Here is a 23,560-nt window from a genome sequence, read left to right on the forward strand (position 1 = left end):
GTGTTGTTTGGAAAAGACCTCTGGTCCTTTATTGGTTTGCCAATATTCTCCGATGTTTGCAGTGAAGGTGCACGTGCATCAATACATGGTCAGTTTCGACTTTGTGCTTTAGGCACGATTCAGTTAATCCTTTAACTGAACGGGGTAGCAAACCAGCCATGGTAAGTAGGCTACTGCATGATAGCGAGTGAGCATTGATTATCTTATGGATGGCTTTTATTATTGTGCCATTTGCGTGACTGCTATCGTTGCGGGGATATAACTAGAGCAACTGAGATAGTAAGGATTTTGTATAGGTTTTGAATTGATTTATAGAAAATAAAAGAAGATGGGTTGAGCAGAATTCATCTGAACGCATTTGTTTTCTTCATCCCCTTCTCATGGCAGTTGTAATCCAATTTATTTGTGCATTACTGCCACCTACTGGACTGGCGTGTGGATAAGTTTATTTGGCAAAAAGAAAAGGAAAATTAAATTCTACTAAACTTTCAATTAGACCAGTTTAGAAAGTGAATGATGTGACAAAATATTTTACTTGAGGACCTTTCCAGAAAATTATCTAACAACATAGTATTGTGTTTTGCATCTCTCAAAGACCTAAATAAACTGTTTTGCGCTTTAGTGTATTATCTACATTGAAATATATGTTCCTCTCTTTCTGGCTCATTACATTCTATGCAATTTCCTGTAGGATGCTTACCATTTTTATGTAATTTTTTAACAAGTTACAATGTTTTCTTCCTTCCGATTCCAGACCCTCATTCTCCCAGCACCAATGTGTTTTTCTATTCTGTATAAGTGTTTACCTGTTTCTCCATCGTTGCAGTATTCTTGCCAAGCTTTGTGAATATAAAATTTGATATAACCCTTAGCCTTGGCTCCACCTAGTGGGATTTCAGTGCTTTGGAGCCTTCTGTTTGGCCAGTATATCTACCTCTTCATTTATCTCTACATCAACATGGGCAGGCGCCCAGAGAAAATGAACGTTTGTGCCATTTATTTGTAGTCCATACAATATATGGAAAATATAAAGCACAATATCTTGCCTGCATGAGGATTTGCTGGGTCTGAGACTAGACAGTGCTGAGAAGCTGTCAGAGCCAATTGCCACACTGTTTGTTCTGTTTTCTTCTATCCACTGTAGAGTTGAAATTATTGCTAGCGGCTCAACAGTATATACAGCCAGATGATCCGATACCCTCTTTTTTATAGCTACAGCATGTTTTGTTAAGGAAAAAATACTGCAGCACCTGCATGCACAGAAACAGGACCCTTAGATTTGTCTGTTAATATTGTCAACAGTTTTGCTTAATATATCTCTAAACTACATACATAAGGGTAGAACACCAGAATTTTCTTTCAATTCCTCTTGTAAATTCAAGTCAATGCTTGCCATTTCGAATAACCAAGGAAGAATTATAGAATTTGGAACTGTAGGGCTATACTGTAAATTGAGCAATCTTAGATTGCCAGCTTTCGCATTCCCTACCCACCCAAAACTTCTGAAGACGGGCTTATGTTCCCAGCATTCCTTTAATGCCTTAGTAGGATGAGAGTATTTTTATGCCCTTGCAGATTAACCCAGTACAGAAGCATTGGTTTTACTCACCTGATTCTTCAAGGTATTTCCCTCATTTCAACATGCATTACTGATACAGGGGAAGTTTTATACAAACCAGTGCCAATTCTAAGAGCCTTGGAGAGCACCTCATTTCTCAAGGTTCGTTTCTGCTGCTGACAAGGGTTTCTGCTATGCACCCGTTGTGCCCAGTATATGTCTAGGAAAGATGTTCGATTTGACATCAACCTGAGCATGATTTCAAGTCGCTACTTGGCTCAGATTATGGTCATTTGTCCAATTACTTTTGCTCCTTTAAAATGGGGGGGGGGGGGGGGGGGCTATGCATGGAAAGGGCTGTACAGATCACCCAATATGGATGTAGATACCCTGACATTAAAGCCGACGGCCTGTATTTTAACCTCATATTCATTGTGCTATTACAAATCTAATGTGCTGAAGTAATGAGCCAACAAAAATCTTGTCACTGTCTAAATACAGTGAACTCCATCATGTTTGGGACAAAGTCATATATATTCTTTGTTGATTTGGCTTTGTACTCCCCAATTTTAGATTTGTAATCAAATACTTCATATGTGGTTAAAGTGTAGATTCTCTGATTTTATTAAAGAGTGTATTTGCACATTTTCATTTCAACATATTGAAATTACAGCACTTTTTATGCATGCCCCCCCACTTCAGGCCACCACAACATTTGGGACAAATGGCTTCACAGGTGTTTCTGATTAGTCTGGTGTGTTCAATTGCTTCCTCAGTTCAGGTTTATGGTAGATTTCAGTATCTAATCTTGATTCTAGGTTTTTGATTGCCTTTGGAGTTTGTTATTAGCATTTGTCAGGATCAGAGTTTTGTCAGTGAAAGTCAAGGAAGCCATTATGAGGCTGAGAAGTAAGAAAAAAAATAGTTGAAGACATAGGCCAAACCTTAGGCTTATCAGAATCAACTGTTTGGAATAGTATTAAGAATGAGAGCACTGGTGAGCTCAGCAATTGCAAAGGGTATGGTTGCATATATCTAAATGCAAATGTCACTTTAGTCACTGTTCAAACTTCAAATTGAAATAGTTGAGCAGTCTTTGTGACTGCAACTCCTGCCATATGTGCCCCAATAATGAACCCTCTTTCAAAGTCACTCAGATCTTTTCCTCTTGCCATCTTAATCCAAAATACATACCATAGAGCATGACAGGAACTGCTTAATTGCAGTACACCTGTATGGAAACATCTGCATTCCCTATATTTTTCTGCTAATTTATTCAGGTTTTTATTTTCATTTGTCACCCGTCTGTACATAGGCTAGTGCCACACATGTCTATTCCTTTAATATTTTCATGAATTTACATGTGTAATTTCTTGCCATGCTTAGAAGCATTAAAAGGTCTTTCCTGGATCAAAGTCTTTCCTGAATTTAAATGTTGTCCAAAGTGTGACATTTAGCTTTTCATGCCTCTGTGCGTGAGTAACTTTCAAAGGCTAATTTTGAGTCCCAAAGTAGAAATGTTGCTATTTTCTTTAGGGTAAGGCCAAAATAATGAAACAGTGATATATCGAATAAGGATAAATTGCAACCTGCGGATTCTTTTTACACATTTACATTTATTTAATAAAGACTATTTCAAGCTAACCTATTTTTGCCCTTATAAAGACTTGCGCATGATTTTCGTGTAGGCCTAACTTGTGAAACCTTTGTCCGCCATCAGCATTCGAATATGATGACTCAGTGTCTCACATGTATAGCCTACGTCGTACATGTATCCACTTATGGATTGCTGCATAGTCTAGCTACTGTATTTGTATTACTCATTTGTTTTTGACAGAATTGCGCAATTAGATGTTATGCACCAAAATACGTCTTTCTGTAAAGTAAGTCCAGAAAAAAAACTGCTTTCAATTCAAGCATATTATTATTTGTTAAATTACTTGAAATATGGTAAAAAACCGGCTCTGTGAGATGGATATATCATGCAGCGCTGAATGGGAGAGTGTAGAAGTGTGATGTCAAGCGTCTGGGAGGAGCACGGAGGTATTAGGAGCGCAGTTTCTTTCCTGCTATGTAAACACCAGCAGGAGTGGGAACACAGAAAGGGCCGGGCACGGCGCAGGTTAACTTGCTCACGGTATCAAGGAAGTATCTTAAGGTAAGGTGTCGATCAAATCGCAAGCTGATTGGGTTTTTATTAAAGGCATATTCAAGGGTTTTTGTTTGCGAAACTGTCTTCAGATTTTTTAGTTAACATTTTTATGATATATTGTCGAATAAAGCCTAACACTATGCATTATTCGGTGCTATATAGAACTAAATAGTAGCCCAGCAAACCTCGTAACTTATTTCGCTTTTCTGAACGCAAGGAGTGTCATTTATACCTATCTTTTCTGGGTGTGTTAGCATATGGCTCGGCTACCTAATTCCCATTAATACCAAACAAAATTGGACGATATCACAGTATTTTTGTGAAGACGTTCATGGGACTGTACTATTCAACCACAGTGAATCTGGACAGTACTACAAATGTGAGTACGTTTTCAGCCTGTGCGAACATGTTGGAGGGTGAGATTTGTTCAACCCAAATCCGCTTCACTGAAGGCGATTCTGTGGATCGTATTTGTAAGTATTTGATTTACAAGAATATCCTCGTTCGAACGATTTTTTTTTATTACGGATGCATTCAGTCTGGTACACAACAGTTGAATGTCTCACGGTGCTGTTCTCGCGGACTCGTGTGAATCATTGATAGTTTGTCATATATTCTCTTTACGAATGTGTGTGGTAACTTTTGTGTGGGAGTGCGCTAGCAAACATTCAGTGCCAATGAATGACACATTCTTACAGTTATCTCTTACTGATCCGGAAAGTTGATAGTTCCAATTAAATCAAGTAGATTTTTTTAAAAACTGCATTGCAATTTAAATATTACTGTAATTAGAAGAAAATGCGACATACGTTCTGTTCTGCGCATTTATTTATTGCTGTCTTTATTGCTGATTAAATACTTCGGCACAGTAGGGAAAGATGTCCTAGTCCTACCAAAAACATCTTGGACATTAAATTGCTCAAAATGTTTAGTAGCCTACAACTATAGTAGGCTATATTTTTTCTAGCTGTAATGAGTAGCGGTTATGCAGGTAATGGATGCTTTGAGCCTCCTTGCACTCCTTTTTTAGACTGTGGTAATGACACATGGGGCTTCTGTCCCGTTCCTCAAAAGTAAATGTTTAGACCTCCTGTTGACACACCCTCTGGGCTCTGTAATATCCCAGATGGATGTTCCCACAGCATGAAATTAGCCGTCCTACTGCGGTTCGCCCTTCAAGACGCTGCAGAGCGGCTTCATCAGGGAAACGGTCTTTTCAGCCTTCAAAGGAAGCTAAAGCCACCTCATACAGCACCTCTCGAAACTAAGAGATAAAACACACAAACGTTTTTTTTTTTCGTCCTGTGCTGATGTTGATGGATAGGCACACGTTTCCGTTGTGTACAGTTGTAGCATGGCGTCAAGAGCTTCCGGGCCTTCTTTGGACAATAGCCGAAGGGCATGCAGAGCTCCCTCAGAAAAGACATAGGAGTGTTGCACAGAAGATAGTTTTCTATTCTCAATGCATTGTTTATTAACAACTAAAATTATTTATCACAATATTACTAACTTGCCCCCATTCACAGGACCCCCCATTCACTGCATACAGTCACAGCTGTTGCTTTAATCTGCATCATAAGCTAAAAGGTTGGCCTATACCCTATACTCGACTCTCCTCAGCCGAAATCTTTTGCCAAATTTTTTTCAGTCACATGTTCTCTCTCAGTATATTGTATGCCTGCCAATTGATATTGAATAATTATGTGTCACTTATGCTCAGTCAGACTGTTTGCCCAATAAGGATGCATTTCATCAGATGGGAACTTCAAAAGCAGCATCTGGAAATAAACTGAAAATCTGCTGAATAAATCTTAGGTTGTTTAAACCTGTAGGACTTTATAAAAGTTACAGTTGCACAAATTGCAAGAGGATTCATGCGTTTGTAAGTTATGAGATTGGTATCTTAGGAGGGCTCCTCCTTGATTCTTCTGTTACTTTTGCATTGGGCTGGTCCTAGCATGCTACTCTGCATGTTTATTTTTAATCCTTCCTTTGAAGCTGGGATTGGAACTCTGAATGAGGAAAATGACTGGACAGTGCACTGTAGGCATGTTATTAGGCACACATACAAATTGGTGTGTTCACAGCAGTATGCAGTTTTCTTGGGTTAAATATATGTCCTTGAGGACAGTTGGGTGGCCGCTCAGAATAGCAAGATCAAGACAGGTCCAACAGAGGCAGCCAAGCCATATATTACCCTCTTTGGTCCCATGTGGAATAAAGCTCAGTGCCAGTTTTCCACCGCATTCTGTATCCCGTCAGCAGGACTGGGTGTGGGACTGTTGGGAAAGGGAGGAAAAAAACTGGGATAATTTGCAGTTGTAGCGCACTGTATTACAGAGGACACTGTGGGCTGCCTAATTTTGAAAGAGGACTGCCATTACAGAGTCTCCTGCTGTGAAGCAATAAAAACCTTACTTAGGTTTCTTAAGGTACGGTATCCATATTTACAGAGTTTGAAATAGGCAAGAACATACAAGGTACACTGTTCAAAAAAAGAGCTGTGTTGTTTCTCAACAGGTGTATGTCTAGTGATTGCAATGGCTGGGTATACCCAGTGCATCATTTTATGAAAAGCTTAAAGCGTTTAAATATTTTACTTGCAGCTCCGAAGAGGCGGTCCTTTAGTGCATCTGACTCTCTCACATTGTCCTGAGTGTCCGTTGCTTCGCAGCGAGCGCCCTTTATGGATCTCAAATGATTGTGGCTGAAATACATTTAGCGACACCAGTTAATGGGCTTTTAAGTGGACCGATGCTTTTTGAGCATCTCAGAATGGGAAATAGATTTTCCTGAAAAGCTCTGATGTCATTAGTTATGAAGGTTCAAAGGGAGATTGGGTCAGAAGGACCTGTGTGGAAGAATGTATTTTTGTGCTCGAATCTATGATTTGAGGGGTGGATCAATATGATTAATGAGGCTGTTATGAAAATGCATTCCAGGAATTTATAAAAACAGAGTTCAGTTTCTCTTCTTAACCCTGTGCATTATGGATCTCAGAACCGTATTATTTAATTAGAATAAGTTAACAATAAGTTCTGATGTATGTAGTTAGGCGTGTTATGTCAGAAAATAAATATGAATGAAAAGAATATCTTTGTGTTGCAAACAGAAATGTGACCTAAGAAAAAATATTTTAAAAAATAGTTTATAAAATCTATATATATTGAACATCAATATATGAGTGGAAGTGGAAGTATGTTTATTTTTCTTTCAAAAATGAAGGGATAACTACAGCTGAGTTTTAAAGCCAGAAGTTGGAACATTGGCTCCTTGCTAAATAGATAAACATGTCCCTCCTGCCTAAATGGATGTACAGTACAGTACACTCAACTTACTGATAATACCAATACTTTGTCACAGACCATATTTATACTTTTGAGTCTACCATGTGTGTGCAATGGTGGCAGATCACAGTATGCTTTAGAATGTGCTGTCTGGAAGGCAGTGGTGTTGTTTTCACCACTTCTGTGCTCTTTCTGAATACACTCGAAATTCGCAGTTTTCAGGAAAACATTTTAAAGTAAGAGCAATTTGTTACACGTACAATGGTTTTTTGTTTTTCAGAACCATGTAGTTTTTTTTTCCCCAGAAAGTTTTTTGGCAGGTGCTCTGCTGTGAAGTCATCGTGGATGTTTGCATTTCAGTACAGTGAGTGTTGAAAGGAATGTGAGACATTGGGGTGTGTTAACAGGTTTCAGTGCACATCAGTAATGACTCAGGCATTCATATGCCTCTGCATATTCACCTGTAGCTGTGTGTAATTTCTTGCTGTATGAATAAATTGTGGTGGATCAAGGTGAGTCTTGACCACGTGTAGCATTTTGCTACATGTTTTACCATCTTAGAAGTTATGTGTACTTGTAAATTAAATACAGGATGTAATGCTCCATTGAATAGAAAAGGTGTCCTGGAAGATAATGTTGATTAATGTGTTTATATATACATTTGCCTGGGGCATAAGATATTTAAGCTTTTTTTGTCAATCATCAAAACCACGGATCTTAGAGGGAAGCACATTGGAGCATTCCGTATGATTCTCCCATAATTCCGTGCACTTGTCCAGGAAGCTCAAATATCCTCCTTCCACTCACTTTGCATGAAAGGGAACATGAGCAGACAAGAGACCACACTATTAAATGCACTCAAGCTTTGTGGCCATTTTTCTTGTAATGCACTACATTACGTTCATTTAGCAGATACTCATATCCAGAGTGACATACCGTATAGAAGAATGCCTTCACATGATTTATATAAGCAGTAGTGTCAGGCTTGGATAACAACATGCCCAGACCAGTGTGTACAGTTGCAACATTACTACAGCAATAGTGACAGTTAATTATGCTAACCAAGAACCAAAACAGAAATTCTGAGTGTATACAGCCTACGTATATACAGACCAAGTGTGCACAGCTCCGGTCCTGGAGGGCTGGTCTGCGTGCTGGTTTTTGTTCCAACCGATTACTTTAGTTTTAGTTTTCAGACTGCTCCCTGAACTATGCTGGTTCACTCCTGTATCTGAGTACAGTAAAATGTTTAGGATACACTTGCAGTCTGGCTGTAGCTGGTGCTTATGCGGATCAGTTTTGTAGATATGATTTAGATAATTAAATAATTAAGAGCTCAAGTTGGCCTCAAAACACTGAAATGGATAAGCCCTTGTTGTGGACCCCTTCTATAGACTATGTCCACTGCATGTAATCCAGCGAAACATAAAATGTATGTAGCTGAGAAGTGAATTGGGTAAACAAGGCTAACATTATGGTCTCTAGATTTCATGATCAAGACATTTCAGGATATTTTCTGAAATCGACAATAGTCTCATCTTACAGGGAAATGGAAATGTAATTAGTGGATATTAGTTTAGTGTACTGCCAGGTTTCCTGAAGAATGGGAATTTATCAGAATGACTCATTATTTTAAGCAGACTAGGCTACAGAGATATTGAGCAAGTCAGGCTATTGATTGTATTAAGCAGTGACCATCATCTGATAATTGCTTAAATTTCGGTCTGCATATTATTACTTTTCCATGGCCCAAATTATTTTTTTCATATTTTCACTTCATAAAATATGTTAGTAATTTCCTGTCCTTTTTAGTCATGGAAATAATTTAGTTTTTTTTTAATGTTGAGCTAACCCCATTGAAATGGTTTTCTTCACTTACAGTATCTGTAACAATGTAGGGTTTAAGCTCATATTAAGCTCTTTTTTTGGCTTTAGACTGCATTGTCTGTAGCTGCCTCTGGTTCCATTGAAACGCAATTTGTGTCAGTGCTGAATTGTGATTTGCAGCCATAGATGGGTATTGCCAAGCACAAAATTACAGGGTCATTCCTCTGTCAGACGAGCAGATTGATCCACAAGCAAGTGGCCTCTGAAGCTGGCCAATGAGGGCTCCCCTACGCATTTTCTGAAGTCTAGCTTTTTCAGATGAAATTTAAAGTAACAGATGCATACCTCCCGATTGTGCGGTGGCCTCTGGCATTTTAGCCACAGGGAAACAGCATACCAAAATAGCACCGAGTGCAGTGTTTGTGTTTCGGAAACGTGGCTAATTTATTTCTGTTTATTTTAAAATGACCATTGTTATTTTTACCCTCTGCCACCACGTTCCCCTCCTCCTGGGCAGTCTTTAAAAGGTCTATTAAACGGTGGTATTGTGGATTAAAATAGTTGGCAGTTTGGAAGAATACATGTTCACATAAGCTTACTATGTCATTTGAAGACACAGTTACATTATGCAAGGACTTGGTCTGGGAGTTTGGATTTTCAAAATTATATTGATATAGACCTTGTGCAGGTAGAGCCTGGTAGATCAATGGCATTAGAGTTTTAGAGGCATCCCTGTGTAAAGTGGAGGCTATTCTGGGTTAAAGGGTAAAGGAACTTGTGAAGCTGCTTGATTACTTCGCTTTGGCATGAGCTTGACGAGCAGCATCACGTCATCTGCCTCTTTGTAGAATGCAGCTTTAGGGGATGATTCCAGCAAAATATTTCAAGCACTTTAATCGCTGCTTTTTCTGTTATTACCCCATCTCATTGTTATAAATGAATAATTCATGATGATTTCTCTTTTAATTACCACCCTCTGACTGCGGTTTGTGTTGATTTCAGGGACACGCTCGACTGCGAGACTTCAAGTTAGCTTGCCAGACCGATAAAGCGCAAGACAGTTTTCCGCTTGTTTGGCCGGGCCACTGAGAGTCCAGCGGCTAGGCGTCCCGGAATCATTTCCATTTCCTGGCCTCTTTTTTGTCATGGCATCGCCGGAGCTGCTTGGTGAAAGAGATTTGGTGGAGGCCCGTCAAGACATACACGTGGAGGAGGACCGCGCCGAGCTGGCCAACGGTGTGCCCTGCTCCTCCCTCAATGCCGCCGGCGAGGACGGCAGCGGGGGTCACCACAGTAAGCGGGGTCACCGAAAGGGCATCCGGAAACACCGGGACTACATCAAGATCTCTGTGCCTGAGAGCAGGGGCACCAACCTGCCCCTGGAGTGGTGGAAGACCGGCATCGCCTTCGTGTACGCGGTTTTCAACCTGGTCCTGACCACAGTCATGATCACGATCGTGCACGAGAGGGTCCCAGCCAAAGAGAACAACCCGCCCTTGCCGGACAAATTCTTTGACTACATTGACCGTGTCAATTGGGCGTTCTCTGTGACGGAGATCAACGGGATGGTGCTTGTGGGAATCTGGTTTGTGCAGTGGCTTTTCCTCAGATACAAGTAAGTGTCGTCTGACTTTGGCAGGACTGCACACGTTCCTTGGTGTTGGCACATGCCCGCAAATGGTACTGAAACTGTGTCAAATCGAAGGGTTGTGCTATAGCAGCGTAGCTGCTCATTACTCCACTATTTGTTTGTATCACTGGAAAGCATTTGGCCTTGAAATAAAACTAGGGCAGAAAAAGTAGGCCTTATTGCTACACTGAGTGAATGTAGCTGTTCTTAGAGTAAACATTCGGTTTTATCTTTTCCATGGCCTTGTGACCGATTATTGCGGTTTCGTTTTAATTTTAACAGATTATCTCAGTCTGAATTGCCACTAAAGTTAATCCTTCCTGCAAACCTGCTTCTTTCTCCCCTCTCTTGGTTTGGACTTTGGCTGCTTTATGGTATGACTTAAATATCTTCAAATTGAATTTGAAAATATATCAGCAGGACTGGAAATTCCTTGAACCTTTGCCACCAGGGGTCTTAAAATATGAGTCCTGCTCTTGCAATGTTCCTGCTCTTCATGTCCTTGAAGGCCTATTTTTTACTAGCCTATTTTTACTAATTTATTGGATGTATTGGAGCTATTTTAGGAGTTGGCTGTTGCAAGTTCGAGAATGCAGTAATGCCACAGTCCAATGAACAAAGGCTGAAATGTTCTGAGATGATATATCAATATCTGTGATAGAGAAGTATAGTTTCAACATGAGCAAGCACTTTATTTTTGTATTGTAATAGCACATAAGTAATATAGATAAAAAAGCCTGCTACAATGGCTAGCTAATCTGTAACTAATTCTATGCACAGTCTAATCATTATTGCCTCCCGTAATTGCTGTTTTATCCATAATGCTTCTGTTTTATCTGTGAAAGTGGTATTCCTGAGATTCTGTGGCATTGTCACATACAGTGCGCACGAGGGCACTTCTGAACTTTTACCCTACATTTTCAGAGCGATCGTGGGCAGACGTTACTTCTTCCTGATGGGAACCCTTTACCTGTACCGCTGCGTCACCATGTACATAACCACCCTGCCTGTGCCAGGCATGCACATGACCTGTGCCCCAAAGGTGAGAGCTGCCCAGAGGGGTCTGCAGCTGTGGTGCTTTAAAACGCATCATTGCTTATTGCATTTATCCACCCCTCCGTTGCAGATTTAATATCGAAGCTTGTCACGTGACCCAGTCCTAAAAACGGCATTCATTTTTAACAGCCTGGAACAATATCCACAACAAAAAGCATTTTCCTGGATAAATCAGAGAATATTGAAGCCTTATCTGTCTTTTGGGACAAATCAAAAAAAAAAAAAAAAGAACCTAAAGAATTTTGTTTTAAATACGGCAAATATACAGGAAAGTATGCAGTGTAAAGTAGGTTATGTTTATGGAGCTGTAAACTTCTGTTTATTAATACAGGTTCTGTGAGATGACTGACCCATTTTGATATGTAGTTAGAGTTCAATATGTCACTGTAGAACAACATTAAATGACTCCTTTCACTTTTGTAAGGCAGTGAAGGTAGATTATATTTATATGTCAGGAGACTTGGTGATTCCATTTGATTCAGACAAATCAAATTGAAATGTGAATCAAATTGATCCTAGATCAGTGGTGATCAGGCTATTAATATCTGGAGTTACGTTTTCTAAGCTGTAAGGAACTGATTCTGGATCAGCAGGGATCAGGCCATTAAACACTCTTCTCTTTCAGCTGTATGGAGACGCCCAGGCCAAGGTGCACAGGATCCTGCAGCTGATATCTGGGGGTGGTCTGTCCATCACCGGCTCGCACATCATGTGCGGCGACTTCCTGTACAGCGGCCACACGGTCATGCTCACTCTGACCTACCTGTTCATCAAGGAGTGTAAGTGCCTGACTGAGAGTCAACCCCTCAGAGAACCTTGACTGAAGCACCACTATTCACCACTTCTGCTTTTCCCCACCCCCTTCTTCCCACAGACTCCCCTAGAAGCTTCTGGTGGTACCACCTGATGTGCTGGCTGCTGAGCGCGGTGGGCGTGGTCTGCATCCTGGTTGCGCACGAGCACTACACCGTTGACGTGGTGGTGGCCTACTTCGTCACCTCCCGCCTGTTCTGGTGGTACCACACCATGGCCAACGTTCAGGTGAGACCGTAAGCCGCCCTGTGAGTACGGTTGCATCCCACGGGCTGGTCGGAAAGCGAGCGGTCAATGAATCACCCTTCCTTTGTAATGATGGGGTGAAACAATGGATTGATTACATTTCATATAGAGCTTTCTTCTCTGCACCAACAATCAATTTGTTTTATGGTGCTGCTCTTGGTTACCGTTTTAAATCAGCAGAGGAGGAAAAAAACAACGCTAATGTTGGAAGCAAAGTGCATAGATTCAGGGAACTCTAACTGTATGTAATAGGAAATTATAGATGACGTTACTCTTTTTGCTCCATAAATACATTTTTAAAATCACATAATCTTATTATGTGGCAATACACCCATAAAGTTGAGCACCAGCCAAGTATTATTGAGAAAAATCATTTCAGGAGCTACAGAGTAGTCTGGTCCACTGGACCCACACTGTCACCTGGCTCCAGATGAAATGACGTGGCTGTCTGTATTCCTGTGAATGGTTGTGAAGGGACAGTTTTAGGCTGAGGCAGTCTGGCGAACAGGAGTTTGTTTATCAGCCCTGTGCTCAGACACGCGATACACAGCTATCGTATGTTGGGCGCTGCGAAGGAAGGACCTGAGTGGATTTGCGCTTTATCTCTTTTCTGAAAATAGTCTAAATATTTCAGCATCCCACATCCATCAGTCCCACTTTAACGACAAGACCGAGACGCTTTCTGTGTTTACCGGCAGTGCTGTGTGTGAGTGTGTGTGTGTGTGTCAGCTGAGTATGCTTTTAGCGGAAAAATCTACACGTTCCCCATGGCGCAATAAAACCGAGAACACAAACACTCTCACAGCCTCCTCCTAATGTCTGTTCGTATGACAGGGGCTGCATTTTCACCCATTTTCTCTGTGGCTGCCCTTAATGAATTCTGTGCAGCACGGCAAATTACTTTGAGAAAAAAAAGAGTACAAGGTAAACTATAAAGAGCACTTGCCCTGTTTGCTTGCTCCTGATGAAATAGCTTGATAATACTTCTGTGTCATCGATCTGCTGCAAATATGGACAACTTTGGATGTGAATTATAAGTGCATATCATATGATTATATGACTATAAAAATATGAACCATTATGGAAATATGTGTGAATATGTATTTTGTGACTTTATAACAAAACCAAAACAAAGACTGTAACTGATTAATCATTAAGCTAAAACAATTGTGCCATTCCCTTCAATATTTTCAAACGTCTACCCAGGATCCAAAGTCCAGACAGGAAATACTTTAACAGCCAACCGAGTCACGTTCTCTTAATTACTGCCCTCTACTGGTTTCACAAGTACATCACATGTTCTGCATCTTAAGCACTATGTTCACATGTGCACGGAACCAGGGACGTTTCAGTCATTCAGATGGCTCAGTGTGTTGTCTAAGGCGTCTTTAAAAGCCTGTTAGCCTTGAAGATCAGTGACTCTGACACAAGCATGATTTGATTTGTGCTTTGCATTCTCATATTAAATTCAAATTTCTTGATGGCTAGATGATATTTATCTTAGATCATATTTATCTGCCCTGGGGCTTTGTGGCAGAAAAGCATGACTTGAGGTCTTTGTGCCAGTAAAAGAGAAAATGCAAAAGTACTGATATTTTTGGTGTGAATAGCATTAGGAAAAAATATCATGTTCATGAATGAATTATAGTTTCTGAATTAATGTTTATATATAATTATTTATATCACTTTTATAAAATATTGTTTTAAGTTTAATGAACTGAAACATTTGTGTTGAGTTCAAGGAGCAGGTATTAATTAAAGAGGGCGGCACGGTGGTGCAGTGGGTAGCGCTGTCACCTCACAGCAAGAAGGTTGTGGGTTCGAATCTTGGCTTGGGGCCTTATGTTCTTCCCATGTGGGTTTCTCTGGGTACTCTGGTTTCCTTCCACAGTCCAAATGCAGGTAGGCTAACTGGAGGCTCTAAATTTCCCACAGGTATGAGTGTGTGAGGCGGCCCGTCTAGTGTGTATTCCTGAAAGCGGGTATAGATAATGGTTGGGTATTAATTAAGTCTTTCCTGCAGAAAGTTCGCTTACACTTTTTGTCATACAGATAATTCATTTGCAGATAACTGTCACAAAATGGTTCATTTGTTTCAATTCTTGCAGCAATGAGGTGGAAAGGTGATCTCCTCTGCAGGAGCAGGATTTGGTTTGCTTCTGCTATTTTGCAGTCTTGTGATTTGACTTTCAGGGAAATGTTGTGTTTTACCTGGCTGAACTGTCTTTTAAATGAGATTACGCTAATGTCATTTGTATGAATTGAATCTGTGCCTTTGCTAATCTGCCCTGTAATTAGTTTATTTGTGTATCCATTCCCATTGTTGAATTTCAGTCATTTAGAGGTTTGCTTTCATGCCTGGCTAACATGATTTTAGACTTCCATAGTTTTTCCAAATGCTTTGTATGAAGAACCTAATGAACAAAACATCTACCACTACAGATGTTTTGTTAATTCCCTGTTTTTTGTTGGGTTTTTTTTCTGTTGACAGACCCTGAGATGTTCAGCATACAACTACCTCACAAACACGTGGTGGAACCCTGTGTTTAACTTCTTCGAAAGGAATGTCCAGACTCAGGTGCCCTGTGCATTCTGTTGGCCAATCACCTGGCCTCCTGCCTGCTTTAAGAACTCCTGCAAGAGATACTCCATGGTCCAGAGCATACGAGAAGAATGAGGAAACTACACATTGAGGCCTTCACTACCAGTGTTGCAGTTAGCACGAAGCCTTCTTTGTAGTCAAATCTCTATGATCTACGGGACAAAAAGGTACAGGAGGGCTGCTGAAGCTAAGACCAAAGACAATGCGAAAAGGTATATATTTGTGTACCATTAGAGGGTACCTGTCACATCATGTGAAATTAGCAGTTTTATCATTCTCGTGTAACCCAGGATCCTTTATCTGTTCTATTTTTGTTCCAAAATGAAAACTGAGAGTGTTTTATTGTTTAAAATTTGTTAATTATTTAACTACTGTAACTCAAGTGAACGGGCTTGGCTGCAAAAACAATCAAATTAAACAACAACAACAACAACAACAACAATAATAATAATAATAATAATAATAATAAAAACAGAAGAAAAAAAAATTTAAAAACAACCACACTGTCACATTGTTTACTGAACTTTGCTTCAGAGTTTGTTGTCTTGTACAAAATCTCTTTGGCTGAGCCTGCAGCCACCTTTACTTGGTGCAGTTTGTACAATTATACTATAGGCAAAAGGAAGACACCCCTGTGTATTCTTATGTCTCTGAGTTCTGCAGACAGAAAAGCTTTCAGATCTGTGACTTTCTAACATAAATCAAATAAACAGCTGTGCAATAAGTGGTCTGTGACAATCATCTTACAGCTGAGGCTGATCGTAAGTATAATCATCACAGCCTTGGCAAGCCTCATTGACAACAGAGCAAATGCATCTTGTTTACAAGAAGGCAGTGCTCATAAGTTGTTTTTTAAATGGGGAACACAGAACTGAATTCACAGATCTGTGGCTGAGCAGAAGTCACTCTTTCTGATGCTGTGGGTGCTGATCAAATCCATGCAGTATCTTGCTGGCATTTTTACAATGGAATTGAAGGAACTGAATTCTCATTTATGAATATTATATTTCCTTTTTGTATGCATTTTTAGTTCAGATTGAGAAAATTTTGAACTTTCTCTTGTTACTGTTTCCTTTGTTTTATACATTTTGTCTGAATTTTATTAATTTGCCTTGTTAAGGTATGAATTTGAGTCTGTGTTACATGTTTATAAGTGTTGACTTTAAAATGACCCTTTTCTATAGATGAGCATTTACCTTTTAATTGGCCAAAACATTTGCCGTGTGTCATTTGGTACCTGTATGTTAATATTGATTAACAAACTTCACTTACATCAACATTTTTAGGGAAACAAAAACATGTATTGGAGTTCAGTGTTTTTATAATTTAGTTTTGTCTTTTTGGTATTTAATGAAAACTGTTCAAGCAGTTTGAAGACTTTGGCTAGGAAAATAGTCAATTTATATGAAATGAAGTGCTTTTTACGGACATTTTGGGCAGAAAAATGGCTAAACAAGCTGCACAATTAGGCTTTGGATATTAATTCCTAATGCACATTGCTTATGCCCAAGCTTTAAATCACAGGCAAGTTTAACTTAGTGAAACATTGCACTGGATCATAACATGGTAGTGTATTACTGTGGGCTTGTTGCCTCTGAATCTGCTGCGTCTTTTGACAGTTTTTTTTTAAATATTGAACCACATTCACATAGAAACAGCGCTTATGAACTAATAGAATGAAGCTCTAAATTGTATATTTATTAAACTGTCTGTTATTCACTGCTACAGATTACAAACATACAATGACTATAGTTTTACGCGTGGTGGAGGACTCCATAGAAACCTGAAAAATTCCAGAAAATGAATACTATGTCTTAAGACTATTTTTTAATAAATCTCTTATTTAACATTGATTTTATCTTTTAAGAAAGATATAAATCAGGATCAGTGTTCATGTATTATGTGCCTTAAGAGTTGTCAAATAGTGAACCCATTCTATAAATGAAACTATCAATAATAGTCTGAATTTTTTGTGTCATCAACATACCAATGTGTCATTGCCATTATTGTATGTACTGTATGCCTGAAAAATGACTGTTATGAATAAAATATATATGAAAAGAACCAAGTTTGATTAGTTCATTTTGTAAAGTATAACAATGAAAATAAGTGTAACATCATTGTTTCAGTTGGAACCATGCGCTATAGCCCGATGAGGCCTTGAAGAGCAATCAGAACTAGATGCTCAACTGAGGAACAAGGAAAAGGTCCAGAGATTAAGCTCAAGCACAAAATGAATGTATGCAATGAAAATAATGGCCAATGAATTTGCCCTTTGATTTATTTATTCATTTATTTTGTCAGAATAGTGCTTGAAGTTACATTTTGGATAGCAGAATAACAAACACATATAAGCTTGCTAGTTGGTAACCAAAGCTCTTTCTCTCTCTTTCTCAGTCTCTGGGTACTCAATTTTAGATTTGTATTCTAATCACTTGTGGTTAAAGTGCACAATCTTAGCATTTATTAAGGGAATTTTTATAAACTTTGGTTTCACCATGTAGAAATGACAGAACTTTTAATACATAGCCTCTGGTTTCAGGGTATCACAATATTTGGGACATATTGTTATGTAAATGAAAGTACTTTGTCACTTGTTCTTTGCAAGCAACGAATGCTTGAAATCTGTATTACAATGAGAAACAGCACAAGAACACAATGTGAAATAATAACAAGAAATACCAGTACTATCTAAAGGACTGAAACACACGTCAGAGTGCAGGCCATAGGTATTTTGACAGTGACACAATTTTTGTTTTTTGTTTTTGGCTCTGTACTCCAGCACATTGGATATGAAATGAAATTATGAAAATGAGGTTTAAACAAACAATGTTGGTCCAAGTATGCTGTGCTTATTATGATGAAACAATGAAATCACAAGGTTAAAGTGCTTGCAAGTGCTAAATAAGCTTTTTTAATATATGATTTAAGCCAACCTTTTTTTCGTCACTATATTGGTCGTCCAATGAGCGTTACTGTTTTTCCTGACCAATCAAAAAGCAGATAAGATGCAACGTAGCCACTGCACAACCAAAACAGACATGTCTGCTAGGACTGGAATCCAGTATCTTTTCGATAAACTGATTTCTAAAATATTATACGGATATTAGATATTAGTATTTTAAATCGTGACGTTGAGTAACGTAGTCGCTATGCTGAGGCAGCTATGGCAGCAGCTGCAATGTATTACTTTATTCTCGAGTGTATACTTGGTGGCCTTGGCCGTGTTTTTAGCAGTGTTTTTCGTGTCACACAAATTTAAAAAACGAACATTCTCTAATGTTCCTCCCGGTCCGAAACCCTGGCCTTTGATTGGCAATTTTGGACAGTTTCTTATCCCAAGTTTTGTTTTGAAACGGCGCGGGGGTCGTACTGAAAAACGCGAACCAAGGAAATCCGTTTTTGTATCCCCACAAGTTTTTCTAACGGAACTGTCGAAAAAGTATGGCAGTATCTACAGCCTTTTTATTGGTAATCAACTGATAGTTATATTGACAGGCTACGAAGTCGTCAAGGACGCCCTCTCAAATCGAGCCGACGTATTTTCTGACCGACCTGATGTTCCCGTCGTAACTATTATGACAAAGCGGAAAGGTAAGTACTAAGTAGTCCTGTAGACACCTGCGAAATAGATCTGCTGCTATACGCAAGAAAAAAACGTTATCTGCAGAATATCTGGATTATGTCTACTTTGAATTTCTGTAGTGCACTCTAGTAACGTTTAAGCAGTCCTATCTGCTGTTGACCATTGTGTCGCCTTTGTCAGCTCTGTGAATATGTCCAATTCCATGGCACTACCCGGAATGTATATACATATTGTTTAATAAAATGTAGATATACTACTTCAGGTGTTGCCCAAAAGGATGGTAAGGCAATTTGTAAACACATGGAAAGCAGAATTATGTGAGATGGGACAATGTTGTTCACTTGAAATTCTGCTCCTAATTTCAGGTATAGTGTTTGCCCCCTATGGTCCCGTGTGGAGACAGCAGCGAAAGTTCTGCCATGCAACTTTACGGAGTTTTGGGCTGGGCCGGCTGAGCCTAGAGCCCCGCATCCTGGAGGAGCTGGCAGTAGTGAAGAATGAGCTGCTGAGAATCCACGCAGAGGGAGAGGGGATGCCCGTTGACCTGACACCGCTCGTCAGCAACGCGGTGTCTAATGTGATCTCCTCCATTAGCCTCGGTCAGCGTTTCCACCACGGGGATTCCCAGTTCCGCTCGCTGCTGGAGCTCATGTCCAGGGGCCTGGAGCTCTGCATCAACAGCCCGGCCATCCTCATCAACGTCTTCCCCTGGCTGTACTACCTGCCCTTCGGTCCCTTCAGGGAAATCCGGCAGGTGGAGAGGGACATCACGGTCTTCCTGAAGGAAATTATCGTCCAGCACAGGTCCAGTTTGGACCCGGACAGCCCCCGTGACCTTATCGACATGTACCTGGTGGAGACGGCCCAGCAGCAACAGAGCGTAGGGGCGGGGGAAACCAGCTTCTCGGAGGATTATCTCTTCTACATCATTGGCGATCTCTTCATCGCCGGAACTGACACCACCACCAATACTGTGCTCTGGATGCTGCTGTACATGAGCGTATATCCAGACATTCAAGGTGTCTGACCCATAGTCTTATACTATGCATATTGGAGGCAGTGATTTGCTATGCTATTCTGATGTATTGTAGGTACTGTAGTTTTGGATGGAGATGGATTGCAGCAGCACTAATTTTGTCATCAGCATTTTGGATCTCTTCTGATTGGCACAAATGGCTGATTAGATGTGATGTATGAATTAATGGCTAGTTTGCAAAATGGTGAGAAACATCATATCCTGGTTTGTAACTAAATAGACACGCAGAGGGGGTTGCTTACCTTCCTTGGATGTTTCTCTTTGCTTCACAGAGAAGGTTCAGGCTGAGATTGATTCAGTTGTGGGGACAGACAGGGTCCCCTCGCTGACAGACAAGGCTAGCTGTCCTTTTACTGAAGCCACTATTATGGAGGTCCAGAGGATGACTTCAGTTGTTCCCCTGGCAATACCTCACATGGCCTCAGAGACCACAGGTGAGCACATCTACAGGGTTGCAGTGATAGGACACACAGTGAAGGGACAAATCAATCACATGTCATGAGATACATTTTTTTACAAACCCTTTTGTAATATATATGGGATGTAATAAAATAATACTTTTGATATATCAGAATATGTGAAAGTTTTTAAAGATCATCATTTAAAATCATGCATTTTTGCTAGCAAACAATTATTAGTCTTGTGACTGCACTTCCCTTATTACTTCATGACTGTGACTTTCTTAAAACCAAAAGTATCAAAGTGAAACAAAACTTTTGTAACCTCATCCCATTACATCCCGTTGTCTGTCATTTGCTGCACAGCTGTACAGGAAGTGAAAGAAGGTCTGTTTACCCTGCGTACCCTCAATAAGAATTTTCTTTTGGGGGTTTCCATATAGTGTTTCGAGGATACACAATCCCCAAGGGAACTGTGATTATCCCAAACCTCTGGTCTGTCCATCGAGATCCGACTGTGTGGGAAAACCCAGACGACTTCAATCCCGCCAGGTTCCTGGACAAAAATGGACAAGTTCTGAGAAAAGAATTTTTCATTCCATTCGGAATAGGTACTACTTCCGTTCTAGTTTCAGTGCAAGATATAATGAGCTGTATGATGGTACAAATATATTATCGTAAGCAAGGTAATTTAATTTCTGTTATACAGATAAAAGGTAATGTATGCTTGTTTACAAAAAATGTAAATAAATGAACAAACCTCAGGGTAACCAGAGGTGGAATACTGCAGGTTAGAGCCTGGATTTAATCTTGACTATACCTGTATTGACTAGAGAGCAGTTCTACAGTGTGACACTTAATTTGCAGTCAAGGAAAAAAAAACGTAGTAACAACCCCTCACTTGAATTAAAAATAGTGTTCTCATGACAGAGGTGTAATTTCCTGAACGGTCACAACCTATGCCTAATATTAGTGATCATTCACCACGATAATGGCCTTTTTAAATGTCATCAGCCACAGAAATATTAAAGGTAAATGACGTTTTAAAATGGTAAATACTTTTGAATGTTGGTCATGAGGCCAGACAGGATCACACTGGTGTTGACGCATCTTCTGTTTCCAGGCCGCAGGCTGTGCATGGGCGAGCAGCTGGCTAAGATGGAGCTCTTCCTGATGTTCTCGAATCTGATGCAGGCTTTCACCTTCAGGCTCCCGGACGGCTTGCCACCACCCTCCATGGACGGGCGATTTGGACTTACACTGGCACCTTGCCCTTACACTGTCCATGTGACTCCTCGTCGCTGAGACCTTGTGACTGCTGTTAGTTACGGCAGTATATAATTATATTATTATTATTATTATTATTATTATTATTATTATTATTATTAGCACTTCTAGAAGTATTGGTACATGGTTGCAATTGCCACAAACTAGAAATCAATCAACATTACACTTGCACCTTACCCTTGGAAAAAAAAAGTATTTTCGCTACTTTGAACATTGTTACAAATTTATCAAAACTAGACTTTTCATAGCAGTAATTCATGTGACACTGCTGCCAATTTTGACCTGCACCGACTTATTTATGATAGATATGATTTTCAAGTTGTGTTTTCACATAATCTTGTAGCAAACTTACTTTCTGGGCTGGTCCGTGGGTTATTCTGTGAATACCGATGGCTTATCTGGGAAGTGATATAACGTGTAGTGGACCAAACCGGGGGACTTTGTAGCAAGCAGGAAGTTACGGAGTGAAATCAGACAGGAAAGTATCATATTGACAAGTGGTATGAGTAGTGGCCCTGTCAGATGAACTTTCTCCAGAAATTCTGATATGGTCCAGGTGACCAGACTGAAATATTCAGATTTACCATAAGACTGTGGGTCTATAAGACTTTCAGTTTGGTTTGGTATTCTTGCACTTTAAAGCTGTGTGATTGTGATATTTTTTTAAAGATTGTTGCAATCACTCTGAATGACTGTTTGACTGATGACTCCTAAGGCTCATTGTTTTCAGTTTATACCAATTTTACCGCAGGACGGCTTGGAACAAGCTTCCAGAAGTAGAAAATGGAGAGAAAAATTAGGAGAGCTCAAATGAGCTGCTGAATATGTGTTGAAAAGCACTACATTTTCAGTGTTTGGAATTAAAATCAAAATTTCACCCTGATCTTGGTGTTGTTATTTTTGTGATATGACTTTCTCCTGAATTTTTGCATTAGGCTATTTTTTCAACTGATTTTCATCCATTTTTTAATATATAAAATAAACTGCTAAATTCTTATATTTATTTATTTTATGTTTTTTGAAAAAACAATGAGCCTTAATGGCACCTTAGACCACCTCAAGACTGAAACTTAAATGTGTTTGGGTTAACAGGCTTTAGTGAAACCATTGCTGTTTCATTTAGAATTCTGTTCCACTTTGAATGTGCTCAGGGAAAGTGGTATTGTTATCAATTAAGATTAATTGAAATATTAAGTAATATTTCATTCTCAGATGCTTTTGTTTCTTAATGTACTTTAATATATTTTGGCTTTACTGTTAAGTTCAGCCAGATTTGCTATTGAGTGAAGTAATGATCTGCCTCTCTACCAAGTTCTAGAACTGCTTTTTCTTACCTAAGGCCGTAGCTTTTAATAAAGTGTTGCCCACTTGACTACCAGTTCAATGATTGGTCATTTTACTATGACATTAAAATTTTGAATATTTAGAAAATTAAACAATTAATTTAAAACAGCTACGTACATGATTGTATAGCTCTTTGTAATCCCTCTTTTTATGTAGTGCTGTGCTGAACGTCTCCGTGAAAAGATCGTAATTGGCTAAATCTGTCATTTAAAAGAAAACTGCTGTATACTGCATATAAATTCAGGTGACCCTGACAAATTATTTTCCTTACATGTAGTTTACATATAGCATAGTTTAAAATAAATAAAAAAATAAAATAAAAGAATATCTTGAAATATTATACGTCTTTACGGTTTAGCCTAAGTTGTTAACAAGGTATTGCGAACTTGCATTGGTCACCAAAGGACAGTGAACTTTGGGTTTTTGGCATGTGTTCTGCTTTGTAGAAACAGCACCGTCCTACCTAGTCTCTCAACACGATCAATCGCATGTCATGCCTCAGGTAATATAATGTGAATCGCTCACAAAATTCCAAAACACAACAGCCACGTAGCTAGCACATTTTGGTTGCATTTTTTTTTTTTGTATCATCGATTGTCTTTGATATAGCATTAATGAACTGTCATACCAACGGGCCAAAAGTAAAGAGGGATAATTTTATAATACTGAGGCTTGACTGAGAACCAGATAAGAAAAGCATAACACGTAGTTATTTCTATATATCTTTTGGATAAAAAA

At 39.5% G+C, this 23,560-nt stretch overlaps 2 protein-coding genes and 1 long non-coding RNA gene across 6 annotated transcripts; 2 read left to right on the forward strand and 1 right to left on the reverse strand.

The window, feature by feature from the left end:
- The first annotated feature begins 129 nt into the window (after window positions 1-129).
- On the forward strand, window positions 130-15,672 carry sgms2a (sphingomyelin synthase 2a). Of its 4 annotated transcripts, none has more exons than XM_064335189.1 (6): window positions 130-161; window positions 9,827-10,439; window positions 11,379-11,496; window positions 12,136-12,289; window positions 12,385-12,551; window positions 15,061-15,672. In XM_064335189.1, the coding sequence occupies exons 2-6, from the start codon at window positions 9,970-9,972 to the stop codon at window positions 15,244-15,246; spliced, it is 1,095 nt and encodes a 364-aa protein (XP_064191259.1). In that variant the 5' UTR covers window positions 130-161; window positions 9,827-9,969; the 3' UTR covers window positions 15,247-15,672. The 4 variants fall into 4 exon arrangements, with proteins under 4 accessions (XP_064191259.1, XP_064191257.1, XP_064191258.1 ...); XM_064335187.1 differs by lacking the exon at window positions 130-161 and adding an exon at window positions 3,579-3,716; XM_064335188.1 differs by lacking the exon at window positions 130-161 and adding an exon at window positions 3,730-4,183.
- LOC135254747 (uncharacterized) lies at window positions 15,659-23,341 on the reverse strand. Its single transcript, XR_010329956.1, has 4 exons — window positions 22,940-23,341; window positions 21,251-21,509; window positions 20,598-20,747; window positions 15,659-20,237 (listed from the first exon to the last, which is right to left on the reverse strand). It is a non-coding gene; the product is annotated as an uncharacterized LOC135254747 (long non-coding RNA).
- On the forward strand, window positions 18,324-22,930 carry LOC135254744 (cytochrome P450 2U1). Its single transcript, XM_064335186.1, has 5 exons — window positions 18,324-18,765; window positions 19,123-19,776; window positions 20,066-20,227; window positions 20,635-20,802; window positions 21,315-22,930. The coding sequence occupies exons 1-5, from the start codon at window positions 18,324-18,326 to the stop codon at window positions 21,494-21,496; spliced, it is 1,608 nt and encodes a 535-aa protein (XP_064191256.1). The 3' UTR covers window positions 21,497-22,930.
- Window positions 23,342-23,560: the final 219 nt, after the last annotated feature.

Source organism: Anguilla rostrata, chromosome 5 (assembly GCF_018555375.3).
Source record: "Anguilla rostrata isolate EN2019 chromosome 5, ASM1855537v3, whole genome shotgun sequence".
Lineage (NCBI taxonomy): Eukaryota > Metazoa > Chordata > Actinopteri > Anguilliformes > Anguillidae > Anguilla > Anguilla rostrata.

Excerpts from the sequence above, each read along its gene's own strand:
- sgms2a (XM_064335189.1), top strand. The coding sequence starts at position 9,970 with ATGGCATCGCCGGAGCTGCTTGGTGAAAGAGATTTGGTGGAGGCCCGT. Across the intron at positions 10,440-11,378 it reads TGGCTTTTCCTCAGATACAA|AGCGATCGTGGGCAGACGTT; the intron begins GTAAGTGTCGTC and ends CTACATTTTCAG. Across the intron at positions 12,552-15,060 it reads ACACCATGGCCAACGTTCAG|ACCCTGAGATGTTCAGCATA; the intron begins GTGAGACCGTAA and ends TTCTGTTGACAG.
- LOC135254744 (XM_064335186.1), top strand. The coding sequence starts at position 18,324 with ATGCTGAGGCAGCTATGGCAGCAGCTGCAATGTATTACTTTATTCTCG. Across the intron at positions 18,766-19,122 it reads TATTATGACAAAGCGGAAAG|GTATAGTGTTTGCCCCCTAT; the intron begins GTAAGTACTAAG and ends TCCTAATTTCAG. Across the intron at positions 20,228-20,634 it reads CATGGCCTCAGAGACCACAG|TGTTTCGAGGATACACAATC; the intron begins GTGAGCACATCT and ends GTTTCCATATAG.